Source organism: Trichomonas vaginalis, chromosome III, assembly GCF_026262505.1.
Source record: "Trichomonas vaginalis G3 chromosome III, whole genome shotgun sequence".
Lineage (NCBI taxonomy): Eukaryota > Parabasalia > Trichomonadida > Trichomonadidae > Trichomonas > Trichomonas vaginalis.
The window spans coordinates 4,863,506-4,890,121 of NC_067205.1; the positions used below are offsets into that span (position 1 = coordinate 4,863,506).

Consider the following 26,616-nt stretch of genomic DNA (forward strand, 5'->3'; position numbering starts at 1 on the left):
TTTAATAGAACAGTATAAATTAATTTATTTACTTAGATCGCTTTAGGAATGCTATAGCATCCACTACAGCTAAGTATGTTGAGATTGCCGTTGCTACAAGTCCAAACAAAGTGAGCAACAAGCAGAGAATGTTCTGCCAGTGGTACCATTTCTTCTTCGAGATCTTGACCCACATTGTTGGAGGGTAGACGAAGTCGACGAGTGTTCCGCCGAGTGCACCACCGATTGCGAGGACTGGTCCTGCGTTTGGAAGGAAGATAGCAATGATGACAGCGATTGAGTTGAATATGAAGAACAAGGCAACTCTTCTCCAGCCATCAATCTTTGTTGCATCGTTTTGGCCGAACAACAACTGGCCCCAGGAGCCTTTGATTGACTGTGCAACGCATGGATATGAGCAGCAAACAACAACGAGGAATGTTGCTCTTGTGATTGTAATCAAAACGTCGTTGTCTTCGAAAGAATTTAATATAATTGTCTGAATGTTGTCTCCAAACATCAAGTAGCCAATGACAGCTGGAATGGCGACAATCAGGAAGCATGCAATTGAAGCGGCTGCGGAAACAATTGACCTCTTCTTAAGATCTTTGTTGTATGAGCTGATAATTGGCAAAACAACGACAGGAAGAGAGAAGGCGAGGCCGTACATGGCAACGGCAGAGAAAAATCCGAAGCCAAATGTAGCGTAAGTGAGCTTTGCGACGCCGTGTTTTGGAAATACGACGCAAGCTTTGATAATCATGACGAGGAGGAACCATCCGATGCAGACAAAGTTAGCATATGATGTGTAGCTGATGAATTTGATGTCCTTCGGAATGGTCAAAGCGCCTGGGATGCAGATCCAGAAAAGTAAGAGTGTTACAGCGCGTTTCCAGCCTGATCTGATATCGAGGCCTGCTAATCTGAGCCATGACATGATGGAATCTGAACCGATGATCAGATAAGAGATCTCAGCGGAGTAAAGGAATAACATTGAAAGAATGGAAAGGATAATGGATCCAGCACGGCCAAATGTCTTATATGCAAGGTCATCAAGTCCTGATGCGCCTGTTCTTGCTTGCAATTTCACTGTAAGAACAGTGGCTACATCAGATAGGACTCCAATAAGGGCAAGAAGGATAACTGAAGGTATTAAACCGATGTATTTCATGGCATATGGTACACCAAGGATACCTGCACCAAGTAAACTGTTCAGTAGGTTTAATACTGTTGTAAATCTTCTGACACGTCCTGGTTCGTCAAACTTGGACTTATGAGGATTCTCATCATCAAGATCCTCTTCTTCAACATGTGGATTTCCGTCTTCATCTGTTTCTGTCTTCTTGTTTTGTCCATCTTCTGGTAAATTCATTGGTGTACCATCAACATCAATTTTAGATTGATTGGATGCCTCAACTTCGATGTTGTCTGCTTGTTGTTCTTGAGAATCTGTTGAGAGTTCCTCAATATCGGTCATTATAAGAAATATTTAAATTAACGTCGAAAAAATAACCCAAAAGTGGGAATTTTAACTTGTAGCAGAGGAATTTTTGAATGCAAATGAGCAAACTTTTGAAATAGAATTTGCTCTATATCAGATGAGCTCCACACTGGTGAAATTTGGGGTGATTTTACCAACGATATCTCAAAAATTAGATTCTTATTAACTTCAATTTGCCGAGTTAACCAAAATTTTTTATGTGTATTAAGAGGATATTGGGTAAGCATGCAATATCTACGCTTATTATACGATATTCATGGGTGATATTCACAGTTATTTTGCGTTTTTGAACCATACGAAATCGGTTCAAGATTTTCGCTATTCTCAATTTTTGAAATATTTCGTCCAAGCATATAAATCTAAGTAATTGTGACTTGTTATATAATTTATATTGTTTTAGATTTATGTTCCCAATTATTGAACTTTATTGAAATATCGTGATGGTCTATATAAATATTAAGCAGTAGAGATCAATGTTTATTCAGATTTAATGAATTACAGTTATTGTTCATTCAAATGATTTTAAAAATGACCGATATTGACAATAATCGATTATAGAAATGAGGTTATTTTTTAAAAAAGAAAAGTAATTTAAATTCACATCAATTGAGAGACATTCAAAAATAATTGTTTCGGAATTTTTATTATTAAATATATTTTTATGTTATATGCGATAGTTATTTTGATATTGATTCAACTTTTTCAATGATTGAATTGATCAGAATTTAGACAAAAAGAGTATATGTATCAAAATCCTGGCTTACTAAACATATTAAAATTAACGATGCGCTTTCTCAAATTCAATTCATCGATATTTAATGAAGTTTTGTTATTTATTAATTAGGTCTTTATCTATTGGTTTTATTTTCAGCAAAACTCAATCATTTTGAATTAGATCTCATCGTTTTTTAACCCAGAATATCATCAATATCGATTTTAAGATTTTCGTTATGCTTTATTTATGATTTATGATATAAATGTAATAGGCAATCTAATAAAAAGTTATTTTTGCAATTTTCATATTTTAATATCGCGTTAATTTCAAAAATTGATCATACTATAATGATTTCTTACCATTTTAAAACCGAATTATATAAATTATCCGCATTTTCATATCAACCGCGCAAGATTTCAATGAATGAGCATGAATGAAAGATTATTTCAGAATATTAATAGTTATCTAGATGAAAAGATAAATCAATAAAGTTTCAAATCCTCTGAAACTTCCAACGAAAGAATTTTATAATATTTGCAGTATTTGGTCAACAAGTAACTGGAACGATCTAGATATTTTTAGAATTGAGTCTATGAAAACAAAACTACAGAGTCATGGTTGGATATTATATTGTCCATTAATCATATACTTGGTAAAATGTATACAAAAGTGACATTTCAAAAATGAATGATACTGAAAAGATTGGGATTTTTTGTCAGCAAATTTCGAAGCAAGCAACTCCTTCATCTTTTTCGAACGAGATTGAAATCAATGATAAATTGTTCGATATCAACAAGAAAATCCAAAATAGAGAAATAAATCAAGACGAATACCGTGCTGTTATTGATTTCGTTCAGAAATACTTGACTGAAAATACATGAAAATAATACGATCTAACCTCATTTAAAAGGCTTATAGAACAAAATCTCGAATTCTTCGAAATTTAGGATGTTATATTATCTCCATCTTTGCATATTCTTAACTCTGTGTCTTGGTTTAAATTTCATTTCCAGACACAACAATAATGTTTATTATTCGATTGTTTGGTTCATTCTCTCTTTTTTTAAAAAAAAAATATTGATACTATATCATACAAACTTTATTACATGTCTTTTTTTTTTCTATTCTTGAGATGATAATAAAATATCAATCAACCGTTCTTTTTCTTCTGAATCAAGTGCACTCAGCCTTTTCGGAGGTAGAGATTCTGAAGAATCTTGTATGCATTCTTCTTCTTCTTCGTGATAAAACTCATTTTCATGATTATATTGATGAGATAAAGAAATGCTTTGTAATTGTTTTTTGATTAGAATTGATGTGCGTATCATAAATCTATTTCTCCATGATTGAAAGAATTTCTTTTGAATATGAGAATTCAAAATTAAATCTATTTCTCTTATAAACATCTCTTCGTCATCGGAATTCATTTCACTGTCAGAATATGATGGGTATACTTCTGTTGAATTTGTATCATAGTCTGGTGAAAAGAATTCGGGCTCGTCGAAAGTTTTTTCCTGTTCTCTATACCCTTGAAATGATTTGGTCATTCTTAAAGATTTTTTGGGCTTAGATTGTTTTTGCAATGACAAAAGAGTACTATAATGTCGATTGTCTTCAATCCATGGGCAAAGTCTAGAATTCTTTTCAGGAGATGTCATTTTACACGATGATTTGCAAGAATATGATGACTTGAGAGATTTTCTTGATGATCTTGATCTAACGGATTTTGACAATTTGGAATTACTGGCTTGTTGTGACATAATAGATTTACTAAGTTTTTTGCTTCTTGAAACTATTGAGAATAGCTGCTCAAATTGATTTGCAATGTCGTCGAATGTTATTGACATTTATCACAAAAATGTTTTTTTTATCAAGTTTAATTAAAATGAAAATTTGAACAATAATGAAGATATAATTAGGGATGCGACGGTTTTACGCCATGACCGTTTAAAAATAGAATAATACGCCATTTTTGGGGCCGAATGGCGGGTACGAAGTAGCCGCCATTCGGCCGAATAACAAAACAATACAAAATTATCGCCGTCCTTTTTTTTTCTTTCTTTCTCTTTTTTTTCCTCTCTCTCTCTCTCTTTCTTTTCTCTTTCCTCTTTTTACTCCTCTTTCTCTTTTCATCATTAAACGTAGAAAGATATATTAATATTATTTTAAAATTAAAAAAAAATAAAGAAAGTATAATAAGTAATTATTTAGTTATCGATATATATGTAAAGTGATAATCTGAGGATAATCTGAGGAGGAGTCTGAGGATTAGACCGAGGAGTAGTTTGAGGATAATCTGAGGAGGAGTCTGAGGATTAGACTGAGGAGTAGTTTGAGGAGTAGTCTGAGGACTAGTCTCAGGACTAGTCTGATGAGGAGGACTCTAAGGAGTAGTCTGAAGAGTAGTCTCAGGAGGAAGATCTGAGGAGGAGTCTTATGATGAAGATCTGAGGAGTAGTCTGATGAGGAGGACTCTAAGGAGTAGTCTGAAGAGTAGTCTCAGGAGGAAGATCTGAGGAGGAGTCTTATGATGAAGATCTGAGGAGTAGTCTGATGAGGAGGGGTCTAAGGAGTAGTCTGAGGATGATGAGTAATCTGATAAGGAGTAGTCTGAGGATGATGAGTAATCTGATAAGGAGTAGTCTGAGGATGATCTGAGGATAACCTGATGACTAGTCTAGGAGTGGTCTAATAAAAATGTAAAAGATTTTCAAAGAAAAAATTCTATGAATTTTATATTTTAATTCTTAGCATTATACTGAATAAAATAAACATAAATATCAAAATTTGAAATTGAACACGCCAAAAAATTGATAATCCACATTCAATATTTTGTAAGTGGCGTACTTTTTGAATACTCGCCATACGCCTTGGAGTTCTCAATTTTGAATTCGCCTTTATTTGGGCGACCTCAGAAAAATACGCCATTAAGAAAATATTGTATGAGATTTTAAATTTGAACACGCACTACCTTAAGGAATTAAATTTATTAAGATATATTTATATATAATAAACGATTACTTAAAAAAAAGTATTTCATCGCTTATGTAAGTTTCAAAAAAATCACGAAAATAAAAAAATCAAGATTAAAATTTTATTTTTAATTTTTGAATTTCTCAAATGGCGAAATTTTTGGGCGAACAAAAAAATGTACGCCCGGTCAAATGGCGTGTTTAACGCATCCCTAATATAATTTTATCCAAGAATTTTTTGAAATTAAAAATTGCTGGGTAAAATATTTTAATTTTGTATTTAAAATTAAGATTTTGAATTTTTTTGCAAGAAAAAACCAATTTTAAATAATACAATATTATTAATTTTATGTTATTAGTTCGATTTTGATGTTCAATAAAGAATTTTCCCATTATTGAGTGTTATCGAATATATTTTTCTTGAAAAATATATACTTGAGAGTGAAATGCCTATGAACTATTGTTTTGCGAGACCATGATATCAATAAATGAGAAACATCAAATAAGTTTAATATTTTATAAATTGATCCGAATAATTTCTTGCTTTATTATTATAAAGGCACATATTTCAAAACATTGAGATTTTTTTGAAATATTTTAAATTTCAATATAATTTGACCTAACGTATTTGAGGAATTTTGAATTAAAATGATCGAAATTATAAGTTCAAAATATCGCATGCACTTTATAGAACAAACAATGTTATAAAAACACATAAGAAAAGAAATTGAGAACATGAAGTAAAAAAATTTACAGAAGCAATTTGCTGAAAATAAATACACATCAAATATTAAACATATTTTAATAAGCAATAACTAATATTGCTTTCAATTTACTTTTGAATTGAAATATTTTTCTCAAATTGTCACTTTTAAATTGATCATTCTAACTTTTCTTTTGCATTTTGCGAGCATATAGATTTGTTGGGACAGTTCATATTTCCATTTAAATATTTGATATGCAATTGTGAATATTCTATGGGATTATCACAAAATTTACAAACCGACGCATTTCAATTTTTACCTGTTTTTCTAAATGACTCTTCCTCAAAATTGGACAAAACAGCTTTCAACTTTCCAAAGGTCAAGCTCAAGCTTTCATAATTTACCTAAAGTCATGAAAACATCCAGAACAACTGGTTAAATTGATCCTCAAATTCCTTCAGTCTTACCAGAAGATCCTCAAATGGAACGTGAAAATAGTGACTTCCCACACGACTTATATGTTGAACAAGCTTCTACAGCTCAGGCTCTTACAAGAAATACGTCATCTGTCCAAAAATAAACACCATATAGAAATTTAGCAATTAAAAACATTCTAACTGGAGCTGCACAACAAAGAGCTTTTGAAAATTACACTACAAAGCAATTTGTTCGTGCTCGAAAAGTTATTAACGATGAAGCAGTTTTTGAACGTAGACAAATGTAATAAACGAAAAAGGGGATTTGACTCCGTCAAATCCCCGCTCACAAAAAGTGGACTTTACATGTCAAATTTAATATGCATTTAAGGCCCACTTTTATAAGTTTCAGGAAGGAATTGGAGGCTATGAGTTACTGACATTTCATCAGTATCTCAGAGCTTCCAATTCCTTCATAAAATGGGAGAAACTTTGTCCGAATGTTAAACTATTCGGACAAAGTTTCTCCCATTTTATGAAGGAATTGCAGGGTAAGAGGTACATATTCATACTATATACCTCTTACCCTGCAATTCCTATCAGAAAGTTCCAAAACTTTGGGTTAATTGCAAGACATTAACCCAAAGTTTTGTAACTTTCAAGTGGAGATGGAAGGCTTTGGGGTATATATTAATACAATATACCTCAAAGCCTTCCATCTCCACTACAAATGGGAGAAACTTTAGTTAGTATCTAGTAATTGGGTACCAAGGGTCTACACCCCTTAGTACTCAAATTACTAGAATTTACAAAAACCGTTTGACACGTTAAAATATTTTGACATTTACAAAAATAAAAAAAATAATTTTTTAAAAATTAACTTTAAAAATTAACGTTAAAATTTTTGACACTTCACAAAATAAAAAAAATAATTTTTGAAAAAATAAACTTTAAAAAATTGACGTTAAAATTTTTTATTTATTTTTTTATCATAGATTTTAACACCCAGAGTAAAAAAATAAACTTAAAAATAAATTAACTCAAAAATTTTTTAATTTCTGTATATACTAAATTTTTCATAAATGATAAAATTAATTTAGAGGGCTCTTTGAGCCCATCTCGCCGCTACGCGGCTTAGGGTAGATCTAACCCGATATCTAACCTCATTTCTAACCTCGCCGCTTAGTGGCTCAGACCCTTTGGGTCTTTTCTAACCTTGTGAATTTTCAACAGTAAATATGCTGGCATGATTCAGGGATGTCATCATCAGTGTCATCCACATACGTTAAAGATTCATACCATAAACGAGCTTCACGGGAGATGAGGAGTAATGAAACGATAATTAATAATTTATTAGTAAAATTCATTTTATATAAAAATAAAATTTTATATCTAATCTGATTTTTCGAATTCTTCTAACTTCTTCTTCAGTTCTGCTATATTATCTTCATATAATTTAATCTTTCTCAAAATACCATTTTTATCTAATGGCTGCTTAATTTTTCTAAATTGAACTCTACCATCTTTCATTTGATGAACATAAAAACCTTCCGGAATAGTTCCTGATTTAATGTATTCAACTAAAAACTTTTGTTTTGTTGCTTCAGTAATTTTAGTACTCATTTTATTAAAAGTAAAAAATAAAAAATATTTTTAAAATTAACTTTATTTTTTATTAGGACTCTCTGAGTCCATCTGAGCCGCTTAGCGGCTTCGTCGTCTTTTCCTTAATTCCTGCGGATCAACTAGGTCGGTTGAAGGTCTATTACTTTCTTTATAGTGTTTATAAAGTTTATAAGCCGCCATATGATAAGGATAATTAAACCATAAATACGCTTTACCTAAAGTTTTCAATCGATTATATAAATCATTATTGTTAGGCGTTTCAGGTGGTGCAGGGTATTCGAGAACATCTCTAACCATTTAATTACTTTAAAACTCTTGGTTTCTTTTTAGTTTTTAACAGTTTCTTTGTTTTTGCGATTTTAGCTAAAATATATCTTCGACCGTAATGAAACCAATTCGAACCTCCTGTTTTAGGGTCAAAAGGTCTTCCATAACCGCCAGGGTCATATGGTGCGACCGCAGTTACTGGCGCTGGTGCTGGTGCTGAATTAATCGGCGGTGCCTCAATTGGTGGATATTCTGGCTGTTTCTCCTTTTCTTTAAGCGAATTTAATTTAAACTCTTCACCATTCAACTGACCTTTAAAATCTTTTAGCTGCTTAGATATTTCATTATCTTCACCTAAAAGATTTTGCGACTGGTCAGCAACCCAGTTACCTAATTTCTTTAACTTTTCAGATTTTAATTTTCTGGCAGCAGCTCCCACAAGCATTCCAGCATTATTTTTTAAAGCTTTTGATACAGCTCCACCAGTTAAACCGTCAATAGCTTTATAACCTCCATACAAAGCTGATAGTGTTGAAAATACCATTTAATGCTTATTAAAATCATTTCTCATAATGATTAACTCATAAAATTTTTCATCGGAGCTAAACGTTAATGAAACTCTGACTTTTTCACCACTGAACCTCTTTATTAGTTCATTAATTCTATCAATTATATTAGCACATTTACTTACATCATCAATGATAGTAATATCATCACAAATTATTTTTACATTTAACGACGTCATTTATTACAAATTAATTTCTTCTATTCTTTAAATAATTAACTGCGGGCGTACTACGTGGGAGTGGGTCGTGGCGCCTTATGCGCTGGCTAATTGCTTGAAACAGTGTAGATTTTTTCAGACCTGTTGGAATAATATCAGCCACGGCAGTTTGATTAATCGGCATTCTATATAAATTTCTGTATAAATATGGTCCAGCTACCGCACCTGCAGCTAATAAAAGACCTACAGGAATTACAATTCTATTATAGTTCCGCGGTTTAGGGTCTTCATCAAAACTAGCCCATGCGCTTTCAGTCGTTGAACTCATTTATAGTTAGTATACATATCAAGGGTACGACGGCACTGCGTTCCACCGTACCCATTATATGTGAATTTGACACTTTACAAAACCGTTAACGTATATTTTACAATACAAACGACAACACTAACTTAACCTTAAATATTTACAAAGCCGCCAACCACTTCACCTCACTAATGTAAAAATAAACGTTCTCACTTACAAAAGTATTGCAACTCCTCCCATTGCTGTGCTTCATATAACAGCTCATAATCTTCTGACTCACTTTCTTCTTCATATAGGTCAAAATCACTGTCATAGTTTATACCTGTAAGTTTTGACAAAGCTAATGAAACACGCTTACCGTTTGTATCATATGCTTGTATAAACTTTCCATTATGCTTGTAGTCATAAACGCTCAAACTAACTTTACCCTTTCTCCCTCGTATCTGATAGAATGTATTTTCACGAGGAACGAAGAACAAATTCTTGAACTCATGACCGTTGTAGTTTGTTATCTCAATAGTTTTCGTCATTTATATAAAAATAAAATAAAAAATAAAATAAAAAAATAAAATAAAAAAATAAACTTAAAATTAATGATATCACCACCCTCACACGTATGAAAACATAGCGCAAAAATAAATTTAGGTGAAGTGGTGAAATCTCACCTCTTTTTTCACCTCTTTTTTCACCTCATGAATTCATTGCTTTATAACTCTCTTCCTTTCTCCAACTCTTCTAACTTCTTCCTAAGTTCAGCAATGTTGTCCTCATGAAGTTTAATCTTCCTTAATATACCTTCTCTATCTAATGGTTGCTTTATCTTTCTAAACTGAACTCTACCATCCTTCATAGTATGAACGTAAAAACCTTCTGGAACCGCTCCTGATTTAATGTATTCTACCAAAAATTTTTGTTTCATTGCTTCAGTGACTTTAGTCGTCATTTTACTCTAAATAAAATGTTCAAATAAAATAAAACTAACGTTATTTTTTTTCAGTAAGGAAACGCAGGAGTTTTACGATTTATTTGAGGCGTAGGTTCTGGTTTAAATGTTGGAGTCGGTTTAGGAGTTGACTTTTGAACAGGAGTTTGTACTTTCATAGGTTCAGGAGTCATTGAAGGTTTTGCTTGTGAAGGCGTTGGTTTTGGCGATGGTGTCGGAGTTTGTTCAAATTCAGCTACTTCAGTATTATTTATAACATTTGCTTTATTTCTTTTCAACATCATTACTGCTCCTGCTGTAGCTAGCAAACCTAGTGGGAGACCATATTTTATATAAGGACTTGACCAAATGCTATTTTTGACAGGAGCTGGTGGAACACCTAACCTTGGTGAGACTGCTCTTTGCCATTGTGCAGCTCGTAAGAAATATTCAATAGGTGCTCCATAATCGTTTGGTAAAGTTTGTTTCATAGATGGTGAAGGTTCACGAGAGCTTGATGAAGAACTCATTTATAAGCTTTAAAAATAAACGTTCATCCTTTATTCTTCACTGTCGTCAGTTGCTAAGTTATAGTCGTCAAGTCTTATTATTGGTATGCCTGACTGTCTTACTTGTATTGCAAAGCAACAATCCCTCATAAATCCAATAAGTGGCTTTGGTACGTTTTCAGTTGCTAGTTCAATAGGTCCTTTAACAGACAATTTGTATGTTATTGGAGCAGTAGATGTTTGACCTTGCTGGAAGCAAAAGTCCACTTCTGTTGGAAAACCACATAAGAAATGTGTGTTGTCATAGCTATCCCATTTATGTTCCACACTACCATCATCCACCAATGACCTCATAACATCTTCATTAAATCCTATCATATCATTGTTTGTATTGCAGGCGTTCGCAACCATTTCATAAAATACAGGTCCATATGATTTTTCAGGTTCTGCAGGCATATTTCCATAAGCTCCCATGGAAAGCTGAAGATATTTAAACTTAGGGTTCTCAAAATTAACATAATAGTTGTCTTTCTTTCTAAATAGTGCCCAAATACTTTTAACATTAATAGGCGTATAAGCTGCTGTAAATGTTGCACTTGAACTATCTGTATTCTTTGAGAATGAACCGTCCATAGGAATCCAATCCATAACTTTAACAGGAAAACATAAAGCCTCGTTTGTATAATGTTCTACAAGTTCTGTATAAATGTTAGGGTCTAAAGAGAATGACTTTGGATGAATGAAACATTCATTAAAATCCATCTTTGTTCGAAATAGTTGCTGGGTTACAGTTGTAATAGTAACTGTTCCACTAGCTTCTACTGCCTTCGTTATCATAGTGAATGGTTCATTCCATGGAACAAATTTATTTGTCGGTGGATTTGAATCTGAAGCAAATGCAACTTTAAGAGTTGGATTGAAAGCAATGATATCATTTACAGATATAGATGTGCATTGTAAGGCGTCGCTACTGAACTTTACTTTAAGCTGAATGTTTCCTGCAAAAGCTGGAATAAATCGAATAGCTTCTAATGGAAGGAATCTTCTAACAGGAATTCTTAAACGAAGCTTAAAATCAAATGATTTTCCTGCTGTAATTGGACCACTAACAATTTGTCCTGTTCTGCATGTTCCCGAATGACTCCATACATCTTCATGTCGAGTCTTTGAAAAAACATCTACTTTCTTTATTTGTTCGGTAGTTTGTGAGTTTGAAGTTATATATGCTTCTTCTCTTGCGTTGTCTTGAGAATATACGATACGACCATTTGCAAGGATTTGATATCCAGCAACTGCATAGAAAGCGTCATCAAAACCAATCCAAAATCCTGGTGGGTTTGTTTTATTGGAACCTGAACCAATTTCTTTATCTACAATAAATTGACCTTCCATTTTTATACGTAATGAATGTATTGTAAAGGTCCAACATATTTTCACCAGGAGGTGAGAGATTGAATGTTACCCATGTGTTATCTTTAGCAGTTCAGGTTGTGATGGAATCTTTGCGTCAGAATATTTTCTATTAGTGTCACCAATTTGAACTGCATTGTCTATGATATCGAAATATGAGCGAATCTGATGAATATGCTCTGCTGGAGTAAATTCGTTTAACTGTTCGTTCTGCATGTATTTACTTCGGATAAAAATATCTATTTACTTCATTATTCTCACTCTTCTTCTTGGCATTCGTGGTGGAAGTTGTTTCTTGACATTTTCAATGAACTGTACATTCCTTTTGTCTCAACTTCTTTCACTGGTGGGTCAGGGTTCTTTGACTCGGTTTGTTTTTCAATGAAATTCACGAACTTTGCAATAAGCTCTTGGTTCGTTATTGAAAGAACATCTGGCTTCTTTTCTTCTGGTTCTATTGACTTTTCAGTTTGAATAGAAGGCTTAACATGGGCTTCGTGGACTTCACCCTTGCCATGCACCTTAATGTTGTCGCTCTCTGCATTCGCTAATGGTACCTTTCTTTTTCTTACATATATTTTACCATCTTTACTCTGACTTACATAATAGAAAGGATGTTGTATTCCTCTGGCGTCATTTAATATAATAGACTCTCGTTCTGATTTTGACAAGCTCATTTTACATCGGTTAAAGTTTTAATTTAGTTTTTTATCTACAGTCAAATGACTCAGTCAAATCCTACGGACAAGACCCAAGGGGTCATAGATGTTGAAGCATTGAAGAAAGAAATTCGCGAGCAAATTTTATCCGAACTGAAGGAACAAAAACCAGAACAAAAGCCAGAGAGACCAAAGAGAAAACTTAGTGAAAAACAACTAGCTGCATTAGCTGCTGGAAGACAGAAGAACCCACGTTTGCTGGCGAAAAAAGCTAGAGAAGAAGCAAAAGCAAAGGAAGAACAAAAAGCAAAGGAAGCTGAAGCAAAGAAAGAGTAAATGGTTTATTTTTATCCGAATTAAATGTATAGACAAATACCTTTATCTGTTGCGTTCAGTAGTGAAAACCCTGACGTCAAAATAAAGGGGAACAGAGTAACGTTTAAGTTTCCAACTGACTGGATTGTGAACATAAATGAAGAGAAGTACATTGGCATAACATCTATGTATATAACACGTGCTTTCAGAAAGGTTGACTTTATACTTCAAGTCGAGATAGAAAATGACGAACAGTCTTTAAGCGCCCAAAACATTCACATATACAAATACTTTAAAGACGATACAACATTGTTGCAATGTATGATTTCATTTAATGAGATGTTCGAGAAAAAGTTCAACATTGAAGTACAAACTTTACAGCCTTTACGTGAGTTTCTTGCACAACTGAAAGAAGAAGGTAGTCAGCCACAACTTATAGACTTTCATTATGAATTTAATGAAAATGAAGATGGAACTCATGACTGTCAATTCATTGTATTCTCACCATTCAATGAAGTCGCTAAAGAGAAAAAAAATCCATTACGTATAAGATTTCAAAATCTCTGAACCAAGTGATGATTTTAAGAATGTTTTCAATTATGATGCAATGCTTCCGAGGAAAAATGAATTTTCAAAGATTGTAACACCTGGCATTTGGGATAGAAAGCAAGCAATACTTTACTCTAATATAGCCAAAGGCGTTGAAAATGAGTTCATTGGTCATACAAGAACTTCACCACTTCCTAACCCTAAATACTATAAATTTAACTGGCTTCAATCGTGAGTTTTGGATAGACATGTTCTCCACTCATGACCATAAATGTCCAGTGTTCTTGCCTCCAGATGGGAAGGACTGTCTCTACATTGAAGCAACAACTCTTAAACTCTACCATCGCAGTATTGTAAAATCTACGCTAGCTTTATTTTTATCACGAATGACCTCATTGCTGACAAAAATAAGCCGCTAGCGGCAAGGGCGAAGCCCATGACCTCAGAACTTCAACTTACGAATAAAGCTTGTTTTAGTCGTTATTGAAAAGTTGAACTTTTCAGCAAAGCAAGGTTGACATGACTTACATAAGTCGAATGCAATCTCTTGACCGTCATAAAGTGCTTTGTAAAGTTTCATTAAACTGAACTCAGAGTCTTTGTCATATGTTCCAACAGGTATGTGAATGTTCTTATCTTCATTGTAATAGCATTGTATAGCTTCAGGAAACATTTCATTAGCGGTTAAAGCAATAACATCTTGCTTCACGCCTTTCATTCTGCAGTAAATGCAACTTCATTTAAATCGTTAGTGAGTAAGTCTATGTAGGTCTTCTTTCCACAGAAAATACTTTTATAAGCTAAACTTTGTTTTCCAGGTGTTATTTCTGCAAAGTCGCTATGAAATTGACCAAGGTTCTTTCCTATAAGTTCGCGACATATCTCTTCTTAAACTCTGCTGCAAGCTTTGGTATGTCTTCATTATATAAGTGCATACTGTCGGTATCCTGGTAAAATTATTGAAGACCCATGTCCTCTGCAGTACAGAATACTTCATTCATAATACGTTTTGACATAGACAGAATATTAACACCAAGTGGACAGAAGTTTAAGTGTCTGCAAATGCTTTTCGTTAGCTTGAAAATAGTTTTATCTGAACCATCCAAACCTTCGAACTTCACTATATGGTTGTAATTTCTTATAGCATATCTTATAGCATCTTTGTCATTACTATGGTTATTTTTGACTCAATAGGAGAGTAGAATAGTTTTGCCATAAATGCTGTTCAGAATGAGTTTTATAATTTCTTGCAAAGGATTTCCTTCTTTCTTATACTTTAACCTTAACTCAAACAACTTTACTTCATCTCTTATTCTCATATCTCTGTTTCCATCGTAATAGTATCCTTGCCACTTCACATTTGACACCTTGATATTTTATGAGGTCTTGTAATGTTATATGGTCAACATACATGAGACAGCAAGTGTTTGAACTTCTTGGAACGTTAAGTTCTGGATTTAGTTCAGGGTCGCAAACTATTAAATGAAAGTGTCTGGGTATACCAATCTCTGTTATCTTAATGAGAACAAAGAAGCCAGACATAAACTTTTCACCAATGGATTCCTTTTGGTCGTCATCGAATAAATGTCTCATGAGATACTCTGTGCTTAACATTTCTTCCTTCAATACTTTTGGAATTCCTTCTAAAGTATAAAGTCTTGCTATAGCTGAAGGATATAATGAAATAGTGTCTAAGTCAGCAATGAGTTTCTTTTTGCTCTTTTGTTTCATGTTATCTGATAACATACATCTTCCACCTTGAATGCATCTCGAAATAAATTCTCTTGGTTTATTTGAGAGGTCATAAAGATTTCCATTCGGGAAGTATACTCTGTTCTCAAACAATTTGTTAGCAATAGAACAAATACTAACGTAGTCATAAACGTTTAAATCAAACTCTTTCAATAAGTCATTGCGGAACTTTACAAAACCTTCTCTTAAAATTCTTACATCTTGTTTGCAGTAAAACGTGCTATATTTTTCTAAGTCGAAGTGGTTTTCATCTATTCTGCAACCTTTGATGGAATCTATGTTTTCATAATGTATCTGCATCATGGATAAACTTACATGCTTCAGAAATGACACCAGTTCTGTTGTCATTTGCTAACAAAACACTGCTGTAGTAGTTATATGGAAATACTTCTTTCGGTCCTGTTTGTAAGTTAAACATAGCAGGAAATAGTTTAAGCTTCTTATTTATAACACTGTAAGAGTCTTTTATAATAATTGCCCGTCCTTTATATAAACCAGTTATTTGCATTGTTCGTGAACCTTTAATGATGGGAGTTCCTTTCACTTCTGTCATGTGTCTTAAGATGAAGTTTATGTCATAACTGAGGTTGTGGAAATATATTAAACTCTTGTCAGGAAGTCTTTCCAAAAATTCTGTTGCACAGTTTTGACCCCAAATGCTTTCACTCACTGAACCATCTTCACTGTCATAACAGATGTTAAAAGCTTTATGAAAGCCATCTGTACTACACTCAAAGTCAGCAAAGAAAACGTGCTCAGGAATGAATTTACATTTAGCTTTATTTACTTCTTTTGACTCTGCTTTCTTCTTCAGTTGTACACAATACTTTGGAGCATATGTCAAATCTTTAAATGGTGCAAGGTTCTGTTTATATAAGTCAGTAGTATATGTGAAAAGTTCTCCATAAGAAATAGGTTCGAAATATTTGCACTCCCACAATGTTTTCATAACATCCCATAGCGGTGTTGTTCTATCATAACGAACTACATATTTATCTTCTCTCTTTGTATAAATCTTCATCTGTTTCTCAATGTTCATTCCACCACACTCCTTCAAGATTTCTATATAGTTTCGAATGAAGTATGTTGTCATTGGTAATCTTTCATTTAGCATGTAGTGGTCTTCAACAAGAAGTAAGTCAATAGTTCTAACAGTTTCGCATTCTTTTGGTATATATCTCTTTATTTCATTATGTCTTGAGTCATTGAAATAACCAATGGTAACATTAAATGCTATACCTGTTGAATCGGAAATTTCTTGTACTTTACTTTGAGGAAAGTCTCTAACACGAATGACTTCTCTCATGTGGTCAATAGTTTCTTCATTTACTCCAGCCTGAATGCAAGCATAAACGAAACAATTGTCCTCTGTCATAAGTGTTGCAGTTCTTTTGTTCAGTTCATTGAAGATTTGGTAGCGTTCAAGATTTATAGGTAATGTGCAAAGATACTTCCAGAACTGACCGCTTCTCTTCTTATAAAACTTCTTTTCACCATTATCTTTCCAAAAGCTTTCTATAAGTGCTGGGTTTCCTGTTTGCTTAAGAGCTTCCAAAATGGCTTTCTGGTCATTTGTCAGTGTGCTTTCATCTCTATATGGTCTCTTTTTTGGTTTGCCTTTCTTTACATCTGACATCGTTAAGCCTTCATATTCTGTTAAATCATACATCTTTATTTCGGTAAGATTCTTTATGTTTGTCAAGAAGAAGTCATAGTGCATTTCAACAATACCTGCAGCATTTGCTTCTATCTCTGATATAAAGTTCTCCTTCAAGAGCTGATGTAGTAATGTTCCAATATTATTGAGGTTTAACGTAGAACATTCATACTTTCCACCAAGTTTATAACATACCATCCATCTCTGTTGCGAGTTTATTTTAATTTTCTCTAAGAGTCTCATGAAAACCTTACCGAAATGTTTGTGTAAGTAGTCTCTGTTTGGTTCATCTAAAGCTTCGATGTTAAAGTCAATGAGTCTATTGCCTGACTTCACATTTCTCTTCCTATTCTCTTCATCTTTCTTTAACCATCTCTCACCTTCTTTTGGTTTGTCGTCAATGGAACGAATGACATCGTTAGCTTTGCGAACTTGTTCTATAGCACTTTTAAACATCTCTCTTCTCTGTTGTTTCAGTGTGTCATCTCTCTTTTCGTGTTTCACCAACGTTTGCATTTGTTATGTCAAACATCTCTCTTCTTACTTCATGAGGTACAGCTCTTCTTGTTTCACCAACGTTTGCATTTGTTATGTCAAACATCTCTCTTCTTACTTCATGAGGTACTGAACGTCTATGATATAAGTCAATAGCAATGTCATTTAAAGGAAATGCTCTTGCATGGACTTCGTCCTCGCCGCGTTGCGGCTTTATGAACTCATGAATTCTATCATAACTTATTGCACCATTATAGTCTTTAATGAAGTCAGCGAGTGCTTTTTTGTTTGTTGCGTAATGCTTTGCAACATCTATATTAGCTTCTGTAAGAAGTTGTTTTATTTCCGAGTGTTCTAACTTAGACAACTTCCGATACATCTTTAGTAGGAAATAAAAAAATATTTTTGAAAAAATTAGATTAGATTTTTTTTAAGTTATTTTTCAAAATAATTTAATATTTTTATTTTAATGAAACACATGCAAGATTGCAAGTTCTTTTCATACAATGCTCTCGCTACTGCCATCAAGAATGAGTTCAATAATGCTTCAAACGTTAATGTTATCTTTAACAAGAAGTTTGTGAAAGAATCTAAGTTTGGTCAGTATGTCAGACCATTAGCTATCGTCATTGACCGCAAACGTTATACTTCACAAGAGTTAGCAGTAGTTTTGAAACAAAAGGGTTTCTTCGTGAATGTCAAAGATACACACTATACTGTCATAAAGAACTCCAACATTGACTTCTTCAGTATTGCTATGAATCTTTCCGAACAGAAAGAATATAAGAAGGGTGAAACATCTGTGAAATATTATCCTTCATCTCTGAAGACAATAACGAACAAAGATGTTATACAAAAGTTCTTACCAAAGGTTGAAGAAGCTTCAATTGACATTGACGAAGGAAGTGAAATGGTTGAAGAAATTGACCCTGAAGCTATTTAACCAAAAATATATTTTTGGTGAAGAGGTGAGATATCACCTGTTTTTTCACCTCATTCTCTCTTCGTTAATGTTGTCGTGACTTCTTCGTTAATGTTGTCGTGACTTCATTCTTCCTCTTTGAAGTTATCGAAATATTCTGTTATTTTTTCCTTCAGTAATGTTAAGTCTTCTTTGAAGGTAAGTATTGTGCAACCTTTGATGTCATAGTGTGTTTGAGGAAGAGTATTTTTGACAATTTCTTTTATTTGCTCATTCGGTGTCATTGAAATCGGTAAGTTTTCACGATAGAACCAGTTTCTGTCAGATTTATATATTTTAGCAAGGTCGTAAAAGCTTTTGTTGTTTCTTCTGACTAAATGCAACATAACCATATCTCTATCTTCTTCTTTCTCCAACTCTTCAGTATAAATCATATACTTATAACTCTTTTCCTTTCCTTTTGGTACTGAACGTGGTATTCTTTTCTGTATGCTTTTGTCTTTGGATTCAATGACTTCATCTTTTGCTTGAAGTTTCTTTTCCATCTCTCCACGTTCTGCTTTATATAGTTCATCTAACATCATGAAAATATAACAAGCATAACGAGGTGAAGCCCACATTGCTACAGCATTTACTAAAAGTCTATGAACATAATAACCTTTCAAACCAGGTGCCAAATTCTTGCGATTTTCGTACGGAATCTCTTCCCTCGGTTTTCCGAGGGAAGCAATCATATGAGGAAATTCTTCTAAAAGTTCTTTTGCCTGTTGGTTTTCAAACCAATGATATGCTTGCTTTGTAGAACGAAGAGCGTTCATTATACTTTGCATTTGATACATATCATCTTTGACTGAACGAATGAGTCTCAATTGTTTGTTATATTGTATGTATTCGTATTCTTCATTTATGGCTTCATGAACGATAGCAGTTGTTGTGTTCTCTAATGTTGACATTACTGTTCTTACATACAGGATAAAAAAATAAATAAAATAAAAACTAACTTTATTTTTTCTGAGATAAACACTATTTCTTCACAACATTAAATTTTATCCTGTATGAAATGACTTTAAAAAGATTATTGACTGACTTCGAATACTATCTCATTGACGCACTGACAGACCCTCAAAACTGTGTTGAAAGTTCTTTAAGCTTTAAGATTGAAGGTACGACGCATTTTGTCTTCACTTACGTATTGAAAGAATATGACCGTTATCATAACGAAGTGAATCAAACACTAATAAAATTTGTAGATAAAAAATTGGTTAACAATGAATATTTTAAACGTGAAGACCCAAACACTGCTGGAGATGATGAAGAATACAGACAAGTTATTGAAAAAAATAACGCAAGATTAGATGCAATAGAAAAGAAGTTTAATGAATGTCTTACAAACACGTATGAATATCTTATGCAGTGGGAAGCCAGATGGAAATAAATTTACGTCAAATATGCAATTTATAAAATCTTATGTCGACAGGCTACGTAGCACAGTGGTCTAAGGTGGTGTTATGGAGGGGTCAAGGTCTGTGGTTCGAACCGCGACAGCGCCGTATTTTCTTATTTTCTTTATTTGTCTTGTTTGTCGTGAATAAAAAGTGTCATAAAAGTGCTCTATCTTCCACGGGAATAAATAAAAAATTTACTTTATTTCTTCTTTATTTCTTTGTTCCCGTGGAAGAAGGGTTTTGCTGTTTTTTCTCAGCCGAAATCAATGATTTTTTCATTTTTGGAATCCTTAGCGAATGAGGAATCTTTTCTCTCGTGGAAGCTTTGACCTAAAATATAATTTAGGTGAAGAGGTGAGATGTCACCTGTTTTCTCACCTCTTTTTTCACCCTCGTGACTTTGTCATAACTTCTTCGTAAATGCTTTGTCATAACTTCTTCGTAAATGAGTGTAAATGACCAAAAATATATTATAGGTGAAGAGGTGAGATGTCACCTCTTTTTTCACCTAATTTCTCACCCTCAGCCGCTAAGCGGCGAGATCTTGAATTTTCATGAATTTCCTTAAGATAGAAAAATAACGTTAGTTTTATTTTTATTTATTTTTTTATTTTGTATGTAAAGATATGATTTCAACAATCGGCACAACAACAATTCAAGCCGCGAACGGCGGGACTCTGTCCACAACAACTTCACCAAACTCGTTAGTCATGAATCCAACATCTATGTTAGTAGAGATGAAAAGCTTCATTCCTTCTTCATATACTTTCGAAACAAAAATCCAGAAGATAAAGCAAGAACTTTTAACAAGTAATTTAGACTGTAGTGCGAAAGATGAAACAAATGAACAGTATCTTTATGAAATGCAGGACATTATTGACCATTTACCTAAACTACCTGAAATTCAGCATCAAAAACTAACTATTCCTGAATTCGATGAAATAGAAGTGAAACCAACTGACTCAGTAGAAATAAAGAAGTTCATTCGAAAGGTAAACTATGAGTTTCTAGGATTTCATTGCAACCATAAGGTTATGGACAAAGATTGCGACATGGTATATAAGAATGTTTCTGACATATATAAATCCGGGGAGTTTAAGACCTACGATAACTTTGTTTCGTTAGTTGCTGAATGTGTATGGCAGATAAGAGATAAAGATAGAAGAGGTAAAATATGGAACGAACAGATAAGACCAACTGCTTTTGAGTTAAAGAAAACCATTGACGCCTTAGTTGTTTTAGCAGGTAAGGTTTCAGAATATAACGCAAAAATGAATCCGCAATGTTCTAAATGTAAAGCAGCAATTAGGAAATATAACTACTCCGTCAAAGAGATAGAAAGAATGCGAAACGACTATGCAGACTTAAAGAAAGAAGCAGAAAAGCCAGCAGAAAATAAAATGGACATGTTAGCATTTCTGAACAAAAACTATCCAACTGCTGACGATTTCCTTCTATCTGACGTCAAGAAGAAATATAAAGAAACTTTCGGCATTGTTAAAACTTTTGACATACTGACAGAAGAAATAGAAGCTACGAAATTGTTTAGGATTTCAAATATACATCGTACAATTCATGTAAAACGCTTGTGAAAAACTGGGGTGAGAAAACAGGTGAAAAAAGAGGTGACATCTCACCTCTTCACCTATAATATATTTTTGCTTTAATTAAATGCTTTCCGGAAACGTCGATGAAAATCATATGGACAAATTATATGAAAAAATTAATAATGATTACCCCTCATTAACCAGGGAAATGACGGATTCTATAGTTCGTAAATTCGATGAAATACAGGATATGTGGTTCGACAGATTCGACATGAACGATAAGGAAAAGAGAAAGAACGATAACAATTTACTTACTAAAAGAATCCTAAAATCTAAAATAGGTGAAGCTTCAACATTTAACACAGTACATAACTTTTACACCGCTGTTTATATTTTCAATAATTTATTTAACGATGAACGAGAAAGAAAAAGTATGTTTAACGGAAGAAATGAATATGATTTTATCCTTTGTGCTGTTCGGGATGTTGACATGAAACTAAAGAAAATATTCTTATTACAAGATGACACGGTTGAAGATGAAGTCAATGAGTTTTTAAATCGTGATTTAAATGAAATTGATGAAGTTATGACCGAATGTTATAAAAAGTTCAAGAGGTGAAAAAAGAGGTGAGAAAACAGGTGAAATCTCACCTCTTCACCTCAATTATATTTTTGGTGTAAATTTATGACAAAAATAAATGGTACCATTAATGATATCATGACTGTTCTCATTCATGTCTGATTTACATCCAACGAAAAGTTTAGAAGAATTTTCTTATTCTTTCTGGCATGTTTTTATCTTTCCAGTACTCCCGCTCTAATGGTCCCAGATGAGTTGGTTTAGATTCTCTCAAGTTCTTAGATGGTATAACATCTTCAACGCCTCCTTCATATCTTACTTTATAAGTGTCATCGTTTGTGTTGTAGTCAAGTATTTCAATAACCACTCCTCGCTTTGCTTCGTCAATGGTTTCAGCAAGTTTGCCATTACTACTTTCGACTAATTTATGTCGAGGGTAAAATGCTATGGAGTCGTCAGCAGCTTTTTATAAGATATCCATTACCTTGCGTAGAGTCTACGATATAATAATTTCGACTTAACCTTAAACGTTTCTTTGTCAATGGTTTGTCGTCAAGAACTACACGAACTTTTGTACCAGGAATGAGGGTAAATTGTTTTGAATTTCTGATATTTTGTGTTTGACTTAGTTTCTTTTGTATATACTTTTCTTCTTGTTGTTGTGTCATTGAATTTGGTGTATGTCCTGTTGTAGAATGTGTTGAGGAATTATATACTTCGAGAAAATGTTTCATTGTTTCTTCGGTAAAGTCTCGCTCTTGATTTAAATCTCTGAGAGTCCTTATGAAGCGGTTAATGATACCGAGTATGTTATGGTTATGGTCTTCAGTAGTGTAGTGAGTTATGTTATGCTTAATGAGAAATTCTGTGATTTCATTGCTGAGGTATGCACTGTCTTGGTCTGATGTTAAAGTACTTGGGCTATGTTCTGCTACAAACTTTTGTAAAACTCTTAACACTTCACGAGTTCCTTTATTTTCATTGGATATGCATATGCTTTACGAGTGTTAACATTTATGAAGATGAGGAATGGTTTATGTCCTCCTTTTCTGCTTTGAATGAGAGTGTCAAATTGGTATGCGTCAGGAGTGTTGGAGTAAATTGGTAAAAAGTAGTCGTAAGGATTTATTTTTGTTTGATGTACAACATTTTTGTCAAAGAACCTTTTCACTTCAGCTCTGTTAGTAAATCCCGAACTCTTTGCAGCTTCATTGAATTTCTTAAAAGACCTCCATGGATGTTGTTCGAATACTTCTTTCAAGCTCATTTATGTAAAGTTAAAGATTTTATTCTAGGCTCAAGCGCGTTCATTGAACTCTATTCCATGCAAATACAGTCATAAATGGTGGCATATAATCTGCACCCGAGCCTGTTGGATTTGTTGTGAAAGTATGTGAATGATTTCCTCCTGGTTCAGTTGGTCGAAAAGTCTTTTTTGCTGCATTGTTATAAGATGGAGATAAAACGTCATTGCCAGCTTCATATTCTGAGTTGTATAATGGATGGTCTCTTAATGAGTGACTATGGTCGCCAGAAAAGTTTGTCGTTCCTGTATGAGTGTGCGGTGGAAGGTTTGCTTCAGTAATTTTCTTCGAACCTCCTGTTTGCTTTGAATATCTAGCACAGTATAAGAATTTATCTACAATCTGTTCCCACGTACCGAAACCCAGAACTGTTGCTGGATTTGTTGAGTTCATTGACGTATAAATAGAACCTATAGGATATAATGTTTGAAGTATTTCTGTCTTTAATGTTTGAAGCTCTGTTTTGTCGGCTTTCTTATCTAACATTGCTGGTAGTTCATATGCTTCAAAGTTTCTGGCATGATCTTCGGTATTCCTGCAACTCTTATCTAAATTGTTAAGAGTATCTTTTACGCTTGTACTTGGATTTTCTAATGGTGCACTTGAACCAAGGTCAAAGTTCAATATTATGTCGTCTGCTCTAACAGTAGTGAAGGATTTATGTGTATGGTTCTTGTCGGCTTTCTTGTCATATAAATCTTGAGCAGTGAATTTAATATTATGTTCATCCTTCATGACATAAACATCTTTACATCTAATGTTTCTCATCGTCGTTATGTCGTCATCCGATGTTAAACCTTGTGGAAAGTTAGGAGGTTTACAATATATTGCATCCCCACCAGTTTCTTCAACCGTTCCTTCAATACTTTCTATACCAACAGTTGTGAAGAAATCATGTGTATGGTTCTTATCTGCTTTCTTATCTAACATTGCTGGTAGTTCATATGCTTCAAAGTTTCTGGCATGACTTTCAATGTTCCTGCAACTGTTATCTAAACTGTTAAGAGTATCTTTTACGCTTGTACTTGGATTTTCTAATGGTGCACTTGAACCAAGGTCAAAGTTCAATATTATGTCGTCTGCTCTAACAGTAGTGAAGGATTTATGTGTATGGTTCTTGTCGGCTTTCTTGTCATATAAATCTTGAGCAGTGAATTTAATATTATGTTCATCCTTCATGACATAACATCTTTACATCTAATGTTTCTCATCGTCGTTATGTCGTCATCCGATGTTAAACCTTGTGGAAAGTTAGGAGGTTTACAATATATTGCATCCCCACCAGTTTCTTCAACCGTTCCTTCAATACTTTCTATACCAACAGTTGTGAAGAATCATGTGTATGGTTCTTATCTGCTTTCTTATCTAACATTGCTGGGTAGTTCATATGCTTCAAAGTTTCTGGCATGACTTTCAATGTTCCTGCAACTTGTTATCTAAACTGTTAAGAGTATCTTTTACGCTTGTACTTGGATTTTCTAATGGTGCACTTGAACCAAGGTCAAAGTTCAATATTATGTCGTCTGCTCTAACAGTAGTGAAGGATTTATGTGTATGGTTCTTGTCAGCTTTACTGTCTAATGTAGCTTGAAGTTCATTTATATCGGAGATGTTGTGTTTATGAGATTTCAAAACTTTGTTCGTTGCTTCGAGTTCAACTTTGTTCAGCTTTACTTTTAATAGCATCTTCAAACGTTATTTTTGACTTAACTCTCAAAGTAAATCTTGGTTCAACTAATACACCGTTAACATTGAAAGTAGAGGCATAAATTTCATCGTTATAACCAAATGCTTCTGGTGCTTTAGCTACATCATACTGTACAGTACAGCTTATGTCATAACCTTTAGCACGAATGTATTTATATCTTCTTTCATTAACATTTTTTGTCTTCACTTCATCACTTCGTGTTAAATATCCATGGTAGTCCGTTATAATCTGTTCGTCTGAAGTTATATAATGAACATGGTTTTTTATCTGCTTTTTCGGCTAATTTCTCATTAACATCATTCACTTCTAATTCAACTCTTCCGCCAGAACTTTATTATCATTAATCTTTTTTCATTAATTCGGTAATTACGTCAAAAGACTATATTCTGTTTTTCGCGGTTTTGTAAATAATGAGTCAAAATTTCTTTTCATCATACATCGCTGACATTAATGATATCACAATTCCTTTTTCATTTATTCTCTTCATTAATTCTGCAATAATGACGATATATAATCTGTTAATTTATTCTCTTCATCGAGGGTTATAGAATGTTTGAAATTGAATCATTAACTCCTCTAAATAAAATCAATAACTTCAGGATACACGTTTTTAATGTCTTGAATAACCCGACCAGTATCCTCGCCACTATGTGGCTCTGAGCCCGTTGGGCTCTGTTGTTCATGTTCTTCGTTCCCGTCGTTACGTGGTTTTATATCTCTAACCATCATCAACGCAGCCATAACCGGAGGTTTGTTGCTACCTGTTCGAAAATCCGTCCGTTATGTATGGTATATCTAAATAATTTCTTTGTGTTTGTTAAAACATTTGAAACAAGTCTTTTAAAACCATCTACAAAATTTCCTGTTTCACCTAATGTTCTTGCCAGCATTTACAAGCTCACCCATTCCGCTTTTGACCCCAAAAAACGTCCATATTGCATTTATTTCACTCTGTATAGTTGTCCATTCAGCGAAACTAACACCCGCATTCGCTAAGCTGAAAATGAAATTCAGTGGATCGAACTTAATTCCACCTTCTTTTTTCAATTTCAACGAACTCACTAACATGAGATTTTAAATATTTTTCGTTAAAATTGTTTTCCCCGATGTTATGTCATTAACGAAACTATCACCGTCAAAAGTTAACGAATTCAATTTTCGTCGTTGATGCTTTTATTTCATACACCGCTTTATCGATAGTTTTTGGCTCACCTTCTTTAGAAGCATATGAAACATTAATGAATGAATTATATGTATTCGTGAATGAGTTAAAATCAATGATTTTCATTAATGACGCCTTTAATGATTCATTAACTGTTTGAATCCCTTAAAACAATTAATGAACTGTCCTTTATGAAAGGTACACTGCAAACCGTCGAGTTTGGATCAAATGCTGTAGTTGGTGCAGGAATATTAATGAATAAGTCATTAAATCATTAAGTGACGTAAATAATGTGCGTTTTGATTTAATTTCTTTTAGCATCTGTTATATATGGTAATTTTATTTCCTGTAGTTTCTGAATTAAAAGATATTCCGCTAAAATGTTTTGTAAACTGTTATTGAACAGCAGTATAAACCGTTGAATCCGGAACTCTTACGATTTCACCATCCTTAATAAAAGGCATTGTACATG

At 33.5% G+C, this 26,616-nt stretch overlaps 14 protein-coding genes and 4 pseudogenes across 18 annotated transcripts, besides 2 other annotated features; 6 read left to right on the top strand and 12 right to left on the bottom strand.

Moving 5' to 3' along the window:
- Positions 1-7: 7 nt before the first annotated feature.
- On the bottom strand, positions 8-1,791 carry TVAGG3_0643240 (amino acid transmembrane transporter protein; the record flags this gene model as incomplete). The annotated part of the gene is made up of 1 exon (XM_001310565.1): positions 29-1,456. The coding sequence occupies one exon, from the start codon at positions 1,454-1,456 to the stop codon at positions 29-31; it is 1,428 nt and encodes a 475-aa protein (XP_001310566.1).
- Positions 1,792-2,273: 482 nt separating this feature from the next.
- On the bottom strand, positions 2,274-4,888 carry TVAGG3_0643250 (uncharacterized protein; the record flags this gene model as incomplete). The annotated part of the gene is made up of 1 exon (XM_001310566.2): positions 3,317-4,042. One exon carries the CDS (start codon positions 4,040-4,042, stop codon positions 3,317-3,319), a length of 726 nt encoding a protein of 241 aa, XP_001310567.1.
- Positions 4,889-6,595: 1,707 nt separating this feature from the next.
- Positions 6,596-7,031: a mobile genetic element.
- A 648-nt stretch (positions 7,032-7,679) lies between these two features.
- Positions 7,680-7,910, bottom strand: TVAGG3_0643270 (uncharacterized protein; the record flags this gene model as incomplete). Its single annotated transcript, XM_001310567.1, has 1 exon — positions 7,680-7,910. One exon carries the CDS (start codon positions 7,908-7,910, stop codon positions 7,680-7,682), a length of 231 nt encoding a protein of 76 aa, XP_001310568.1.
- Positions 7,911-8,214: 304 nt separating this feature from the next.
- TVAGG3_0643280 (protein of unknown function, DUF4107 family) lies at positions 8,215-8,724 on the bottom strand (the record flags this gene model as incomplete). The annotated part of the gene is made up of 1 exon (XM_001283707.2): positions 8,215-8,724. The coding sequence occupies one exon, from the start codon at positions 8,722-8,724 to the stop codon at positions 8,215-8,217; it is 510 nt and encodes a 169-aa protein (XP_001283708.2).
- Positions 8,725-8,935: 211 nt separating this feature from the next.
- Positions 8,936-9,232, bottom strand: TVAGG3_0643290 (uncharacterized protein; the record flags this gene model as incomplete). The annotated part of the gene is made up of 1 exon (XM_001310569.2): positions 8,936-9,232. The coding sequence occupies one exon, from the start codon at positions 9,230-9,232 to the stop codon at positions 8,936-8,938; it is 297 nt and encodes a 98-aa protein (XP_001310570.2).
- Positions 9,233-9,236: 4 nt separating this feature from the next.
- Positions 9,237-26,616: part of a mobile genetic element that runs on past the window's edge.
- TVAGG3_0643310 (repellent protein 1 family) lies at positions 10,202-10,660 on the bottom strand (the record flags this gene model as incomplete). The annotated part of the gene is made up of 1 exon (XM_001282104.1): positions 10,202-10,660. One exon carries the CDS (start codon positions 10,658-10,660, stop codon positions 10,202-10,204), a length of 459 nt encoding a protein of 152 aa, XP_001282105.1.
- TVAGG3_0643320 lies at positions 10,691-10,925 on the bottom strand (annotated as a pseudogene). The gene has a single exon. A coding segment is annotated over exon 1 (235 nt).
- Positions 12,293-12,726, bottom strand: TVAGG3_0643330 (annotated as a pseudogene). The gene has a single exon. A coding segment is annotated over exon 1 (434 nt).
- TVAGG3_0643340 (uncharacterized protein) lies at positions 12,772-13,044 on the top strand (the record flags this gene model as incomplete). The annotated part of the gene is made up of 1 exon (XM_001310573.1): positions 12,772-13,044. The coding sequence occupies one exon, from the start codon at positions 12,772-12,774 to the stop codon at positions 13,042-13,044; it is 273 nt and encodes a 90-aa protein (XP_001310574.1).
- Positions 13,069-13,922, top strand: TVAGG3_0643350 (annotated as a pseudogene). Its single transcript has one exon. A coding segment is annotated over exon 1 (854 nt).
- On the bottom strand, positions 15,936-17,344 carry TVAGG3_0643360 (organellar and viral DNA polymerase type B; the record flags this gene model as incomplete). Its single annotated transcript, XM_051241354.1, has 1 exon — positions 15,936-17,344. A coding segment is annotated over one exon (1,409 nt), but the record flags the coding sequence as incomplete, so codon positions are not given.
- TVAGG3_0643370 (uncharacterized protein) lies at positions 17,946-18,419 on the top strand (the record flags this gene model as incomplete). Its single annotated transcript, XM_051241355.1, has 1 exon — positions 17,946-18,419. One exon carries the CDS (start codon positions 17,946-17,948, stop codon positions 18,417-18,419), a length of 474 nt encoding a protein of 157 aa, XP_051087942.1.
- Positions 18,524-19,132, bottom strand: TVAGG3_0643380 (KilA, N-terminal/APSES-type HTH, DNA-binding family; the record flags this gene model as incomplete). Its single annotated transcript, XM_051241356.1, has 1 exon — positions 18,524-19,132. One exon carries the CDS (start codon positions 19,130-19,132, stop codon positions 18,524-18,526), a length of 609 nt encoding a protein of 202 aa, XP_051087943.1.
- TVAGG3_0643390 (uncharacterized protein) lies at positions 19,459-19,833 on the top strand (the record flags this gene model as incomplete). The annotated part of the gene is made up of 1 exon (XM_051241357.1): positions 19,459-19,833. One exon carries the CDS (start codon positions 19,459-19,461, stop codon positions 19,831-19,833), a length of 375 nt encoding a protein of 124 aa, XP_051087944.1.
- Positions 20,470-21,058, top strand: TVAGG3_0643400 (organellar and viral DNA polymerase type B; the record flags this gene model as incomplete). Its single annotated transcript, XM_051241358.1, has 1 exon — positions 20,470-21,058. A coding segment is annotated over one exon (589 nt), but the record flags the coding sequence as incomplete, so codon positions are not given.
- Positions 21,599-22,009, top strand: TVAGG3_0643410 (uncharacterized protein; the record flags this gene model as incomplete). Its single annotated transcript, XM_051241359.1, has 1 exon — positions 21,599-22,009. The coding sequence occupies one exon, from the start codon at positions 21,599-21,601 to the stop codon at positions 22,007-22,009; it is 411 nt and encodes a 136-aa protein (XP_051087946.1).
- TVAGG3_0643420 lies at positions 22,500-23,237 on the bottom strand (annotated as a pseudogene). The gene has a single exon. A coding segment is annotated over exon 1 (738 nt).
- On the bottom strand, positions 23,614-24,204 carry TVAGG3_0643430 (keratin-associated protein family; the record flags this gene model as incomplete). Its single annotated transcript, XM_051241360.1, has 1 exon — positions 23,614-24,204. A coding segment is annotated over one exon (591 nt), but the record flags the coding sequence as incomplete, so codon positions are not given.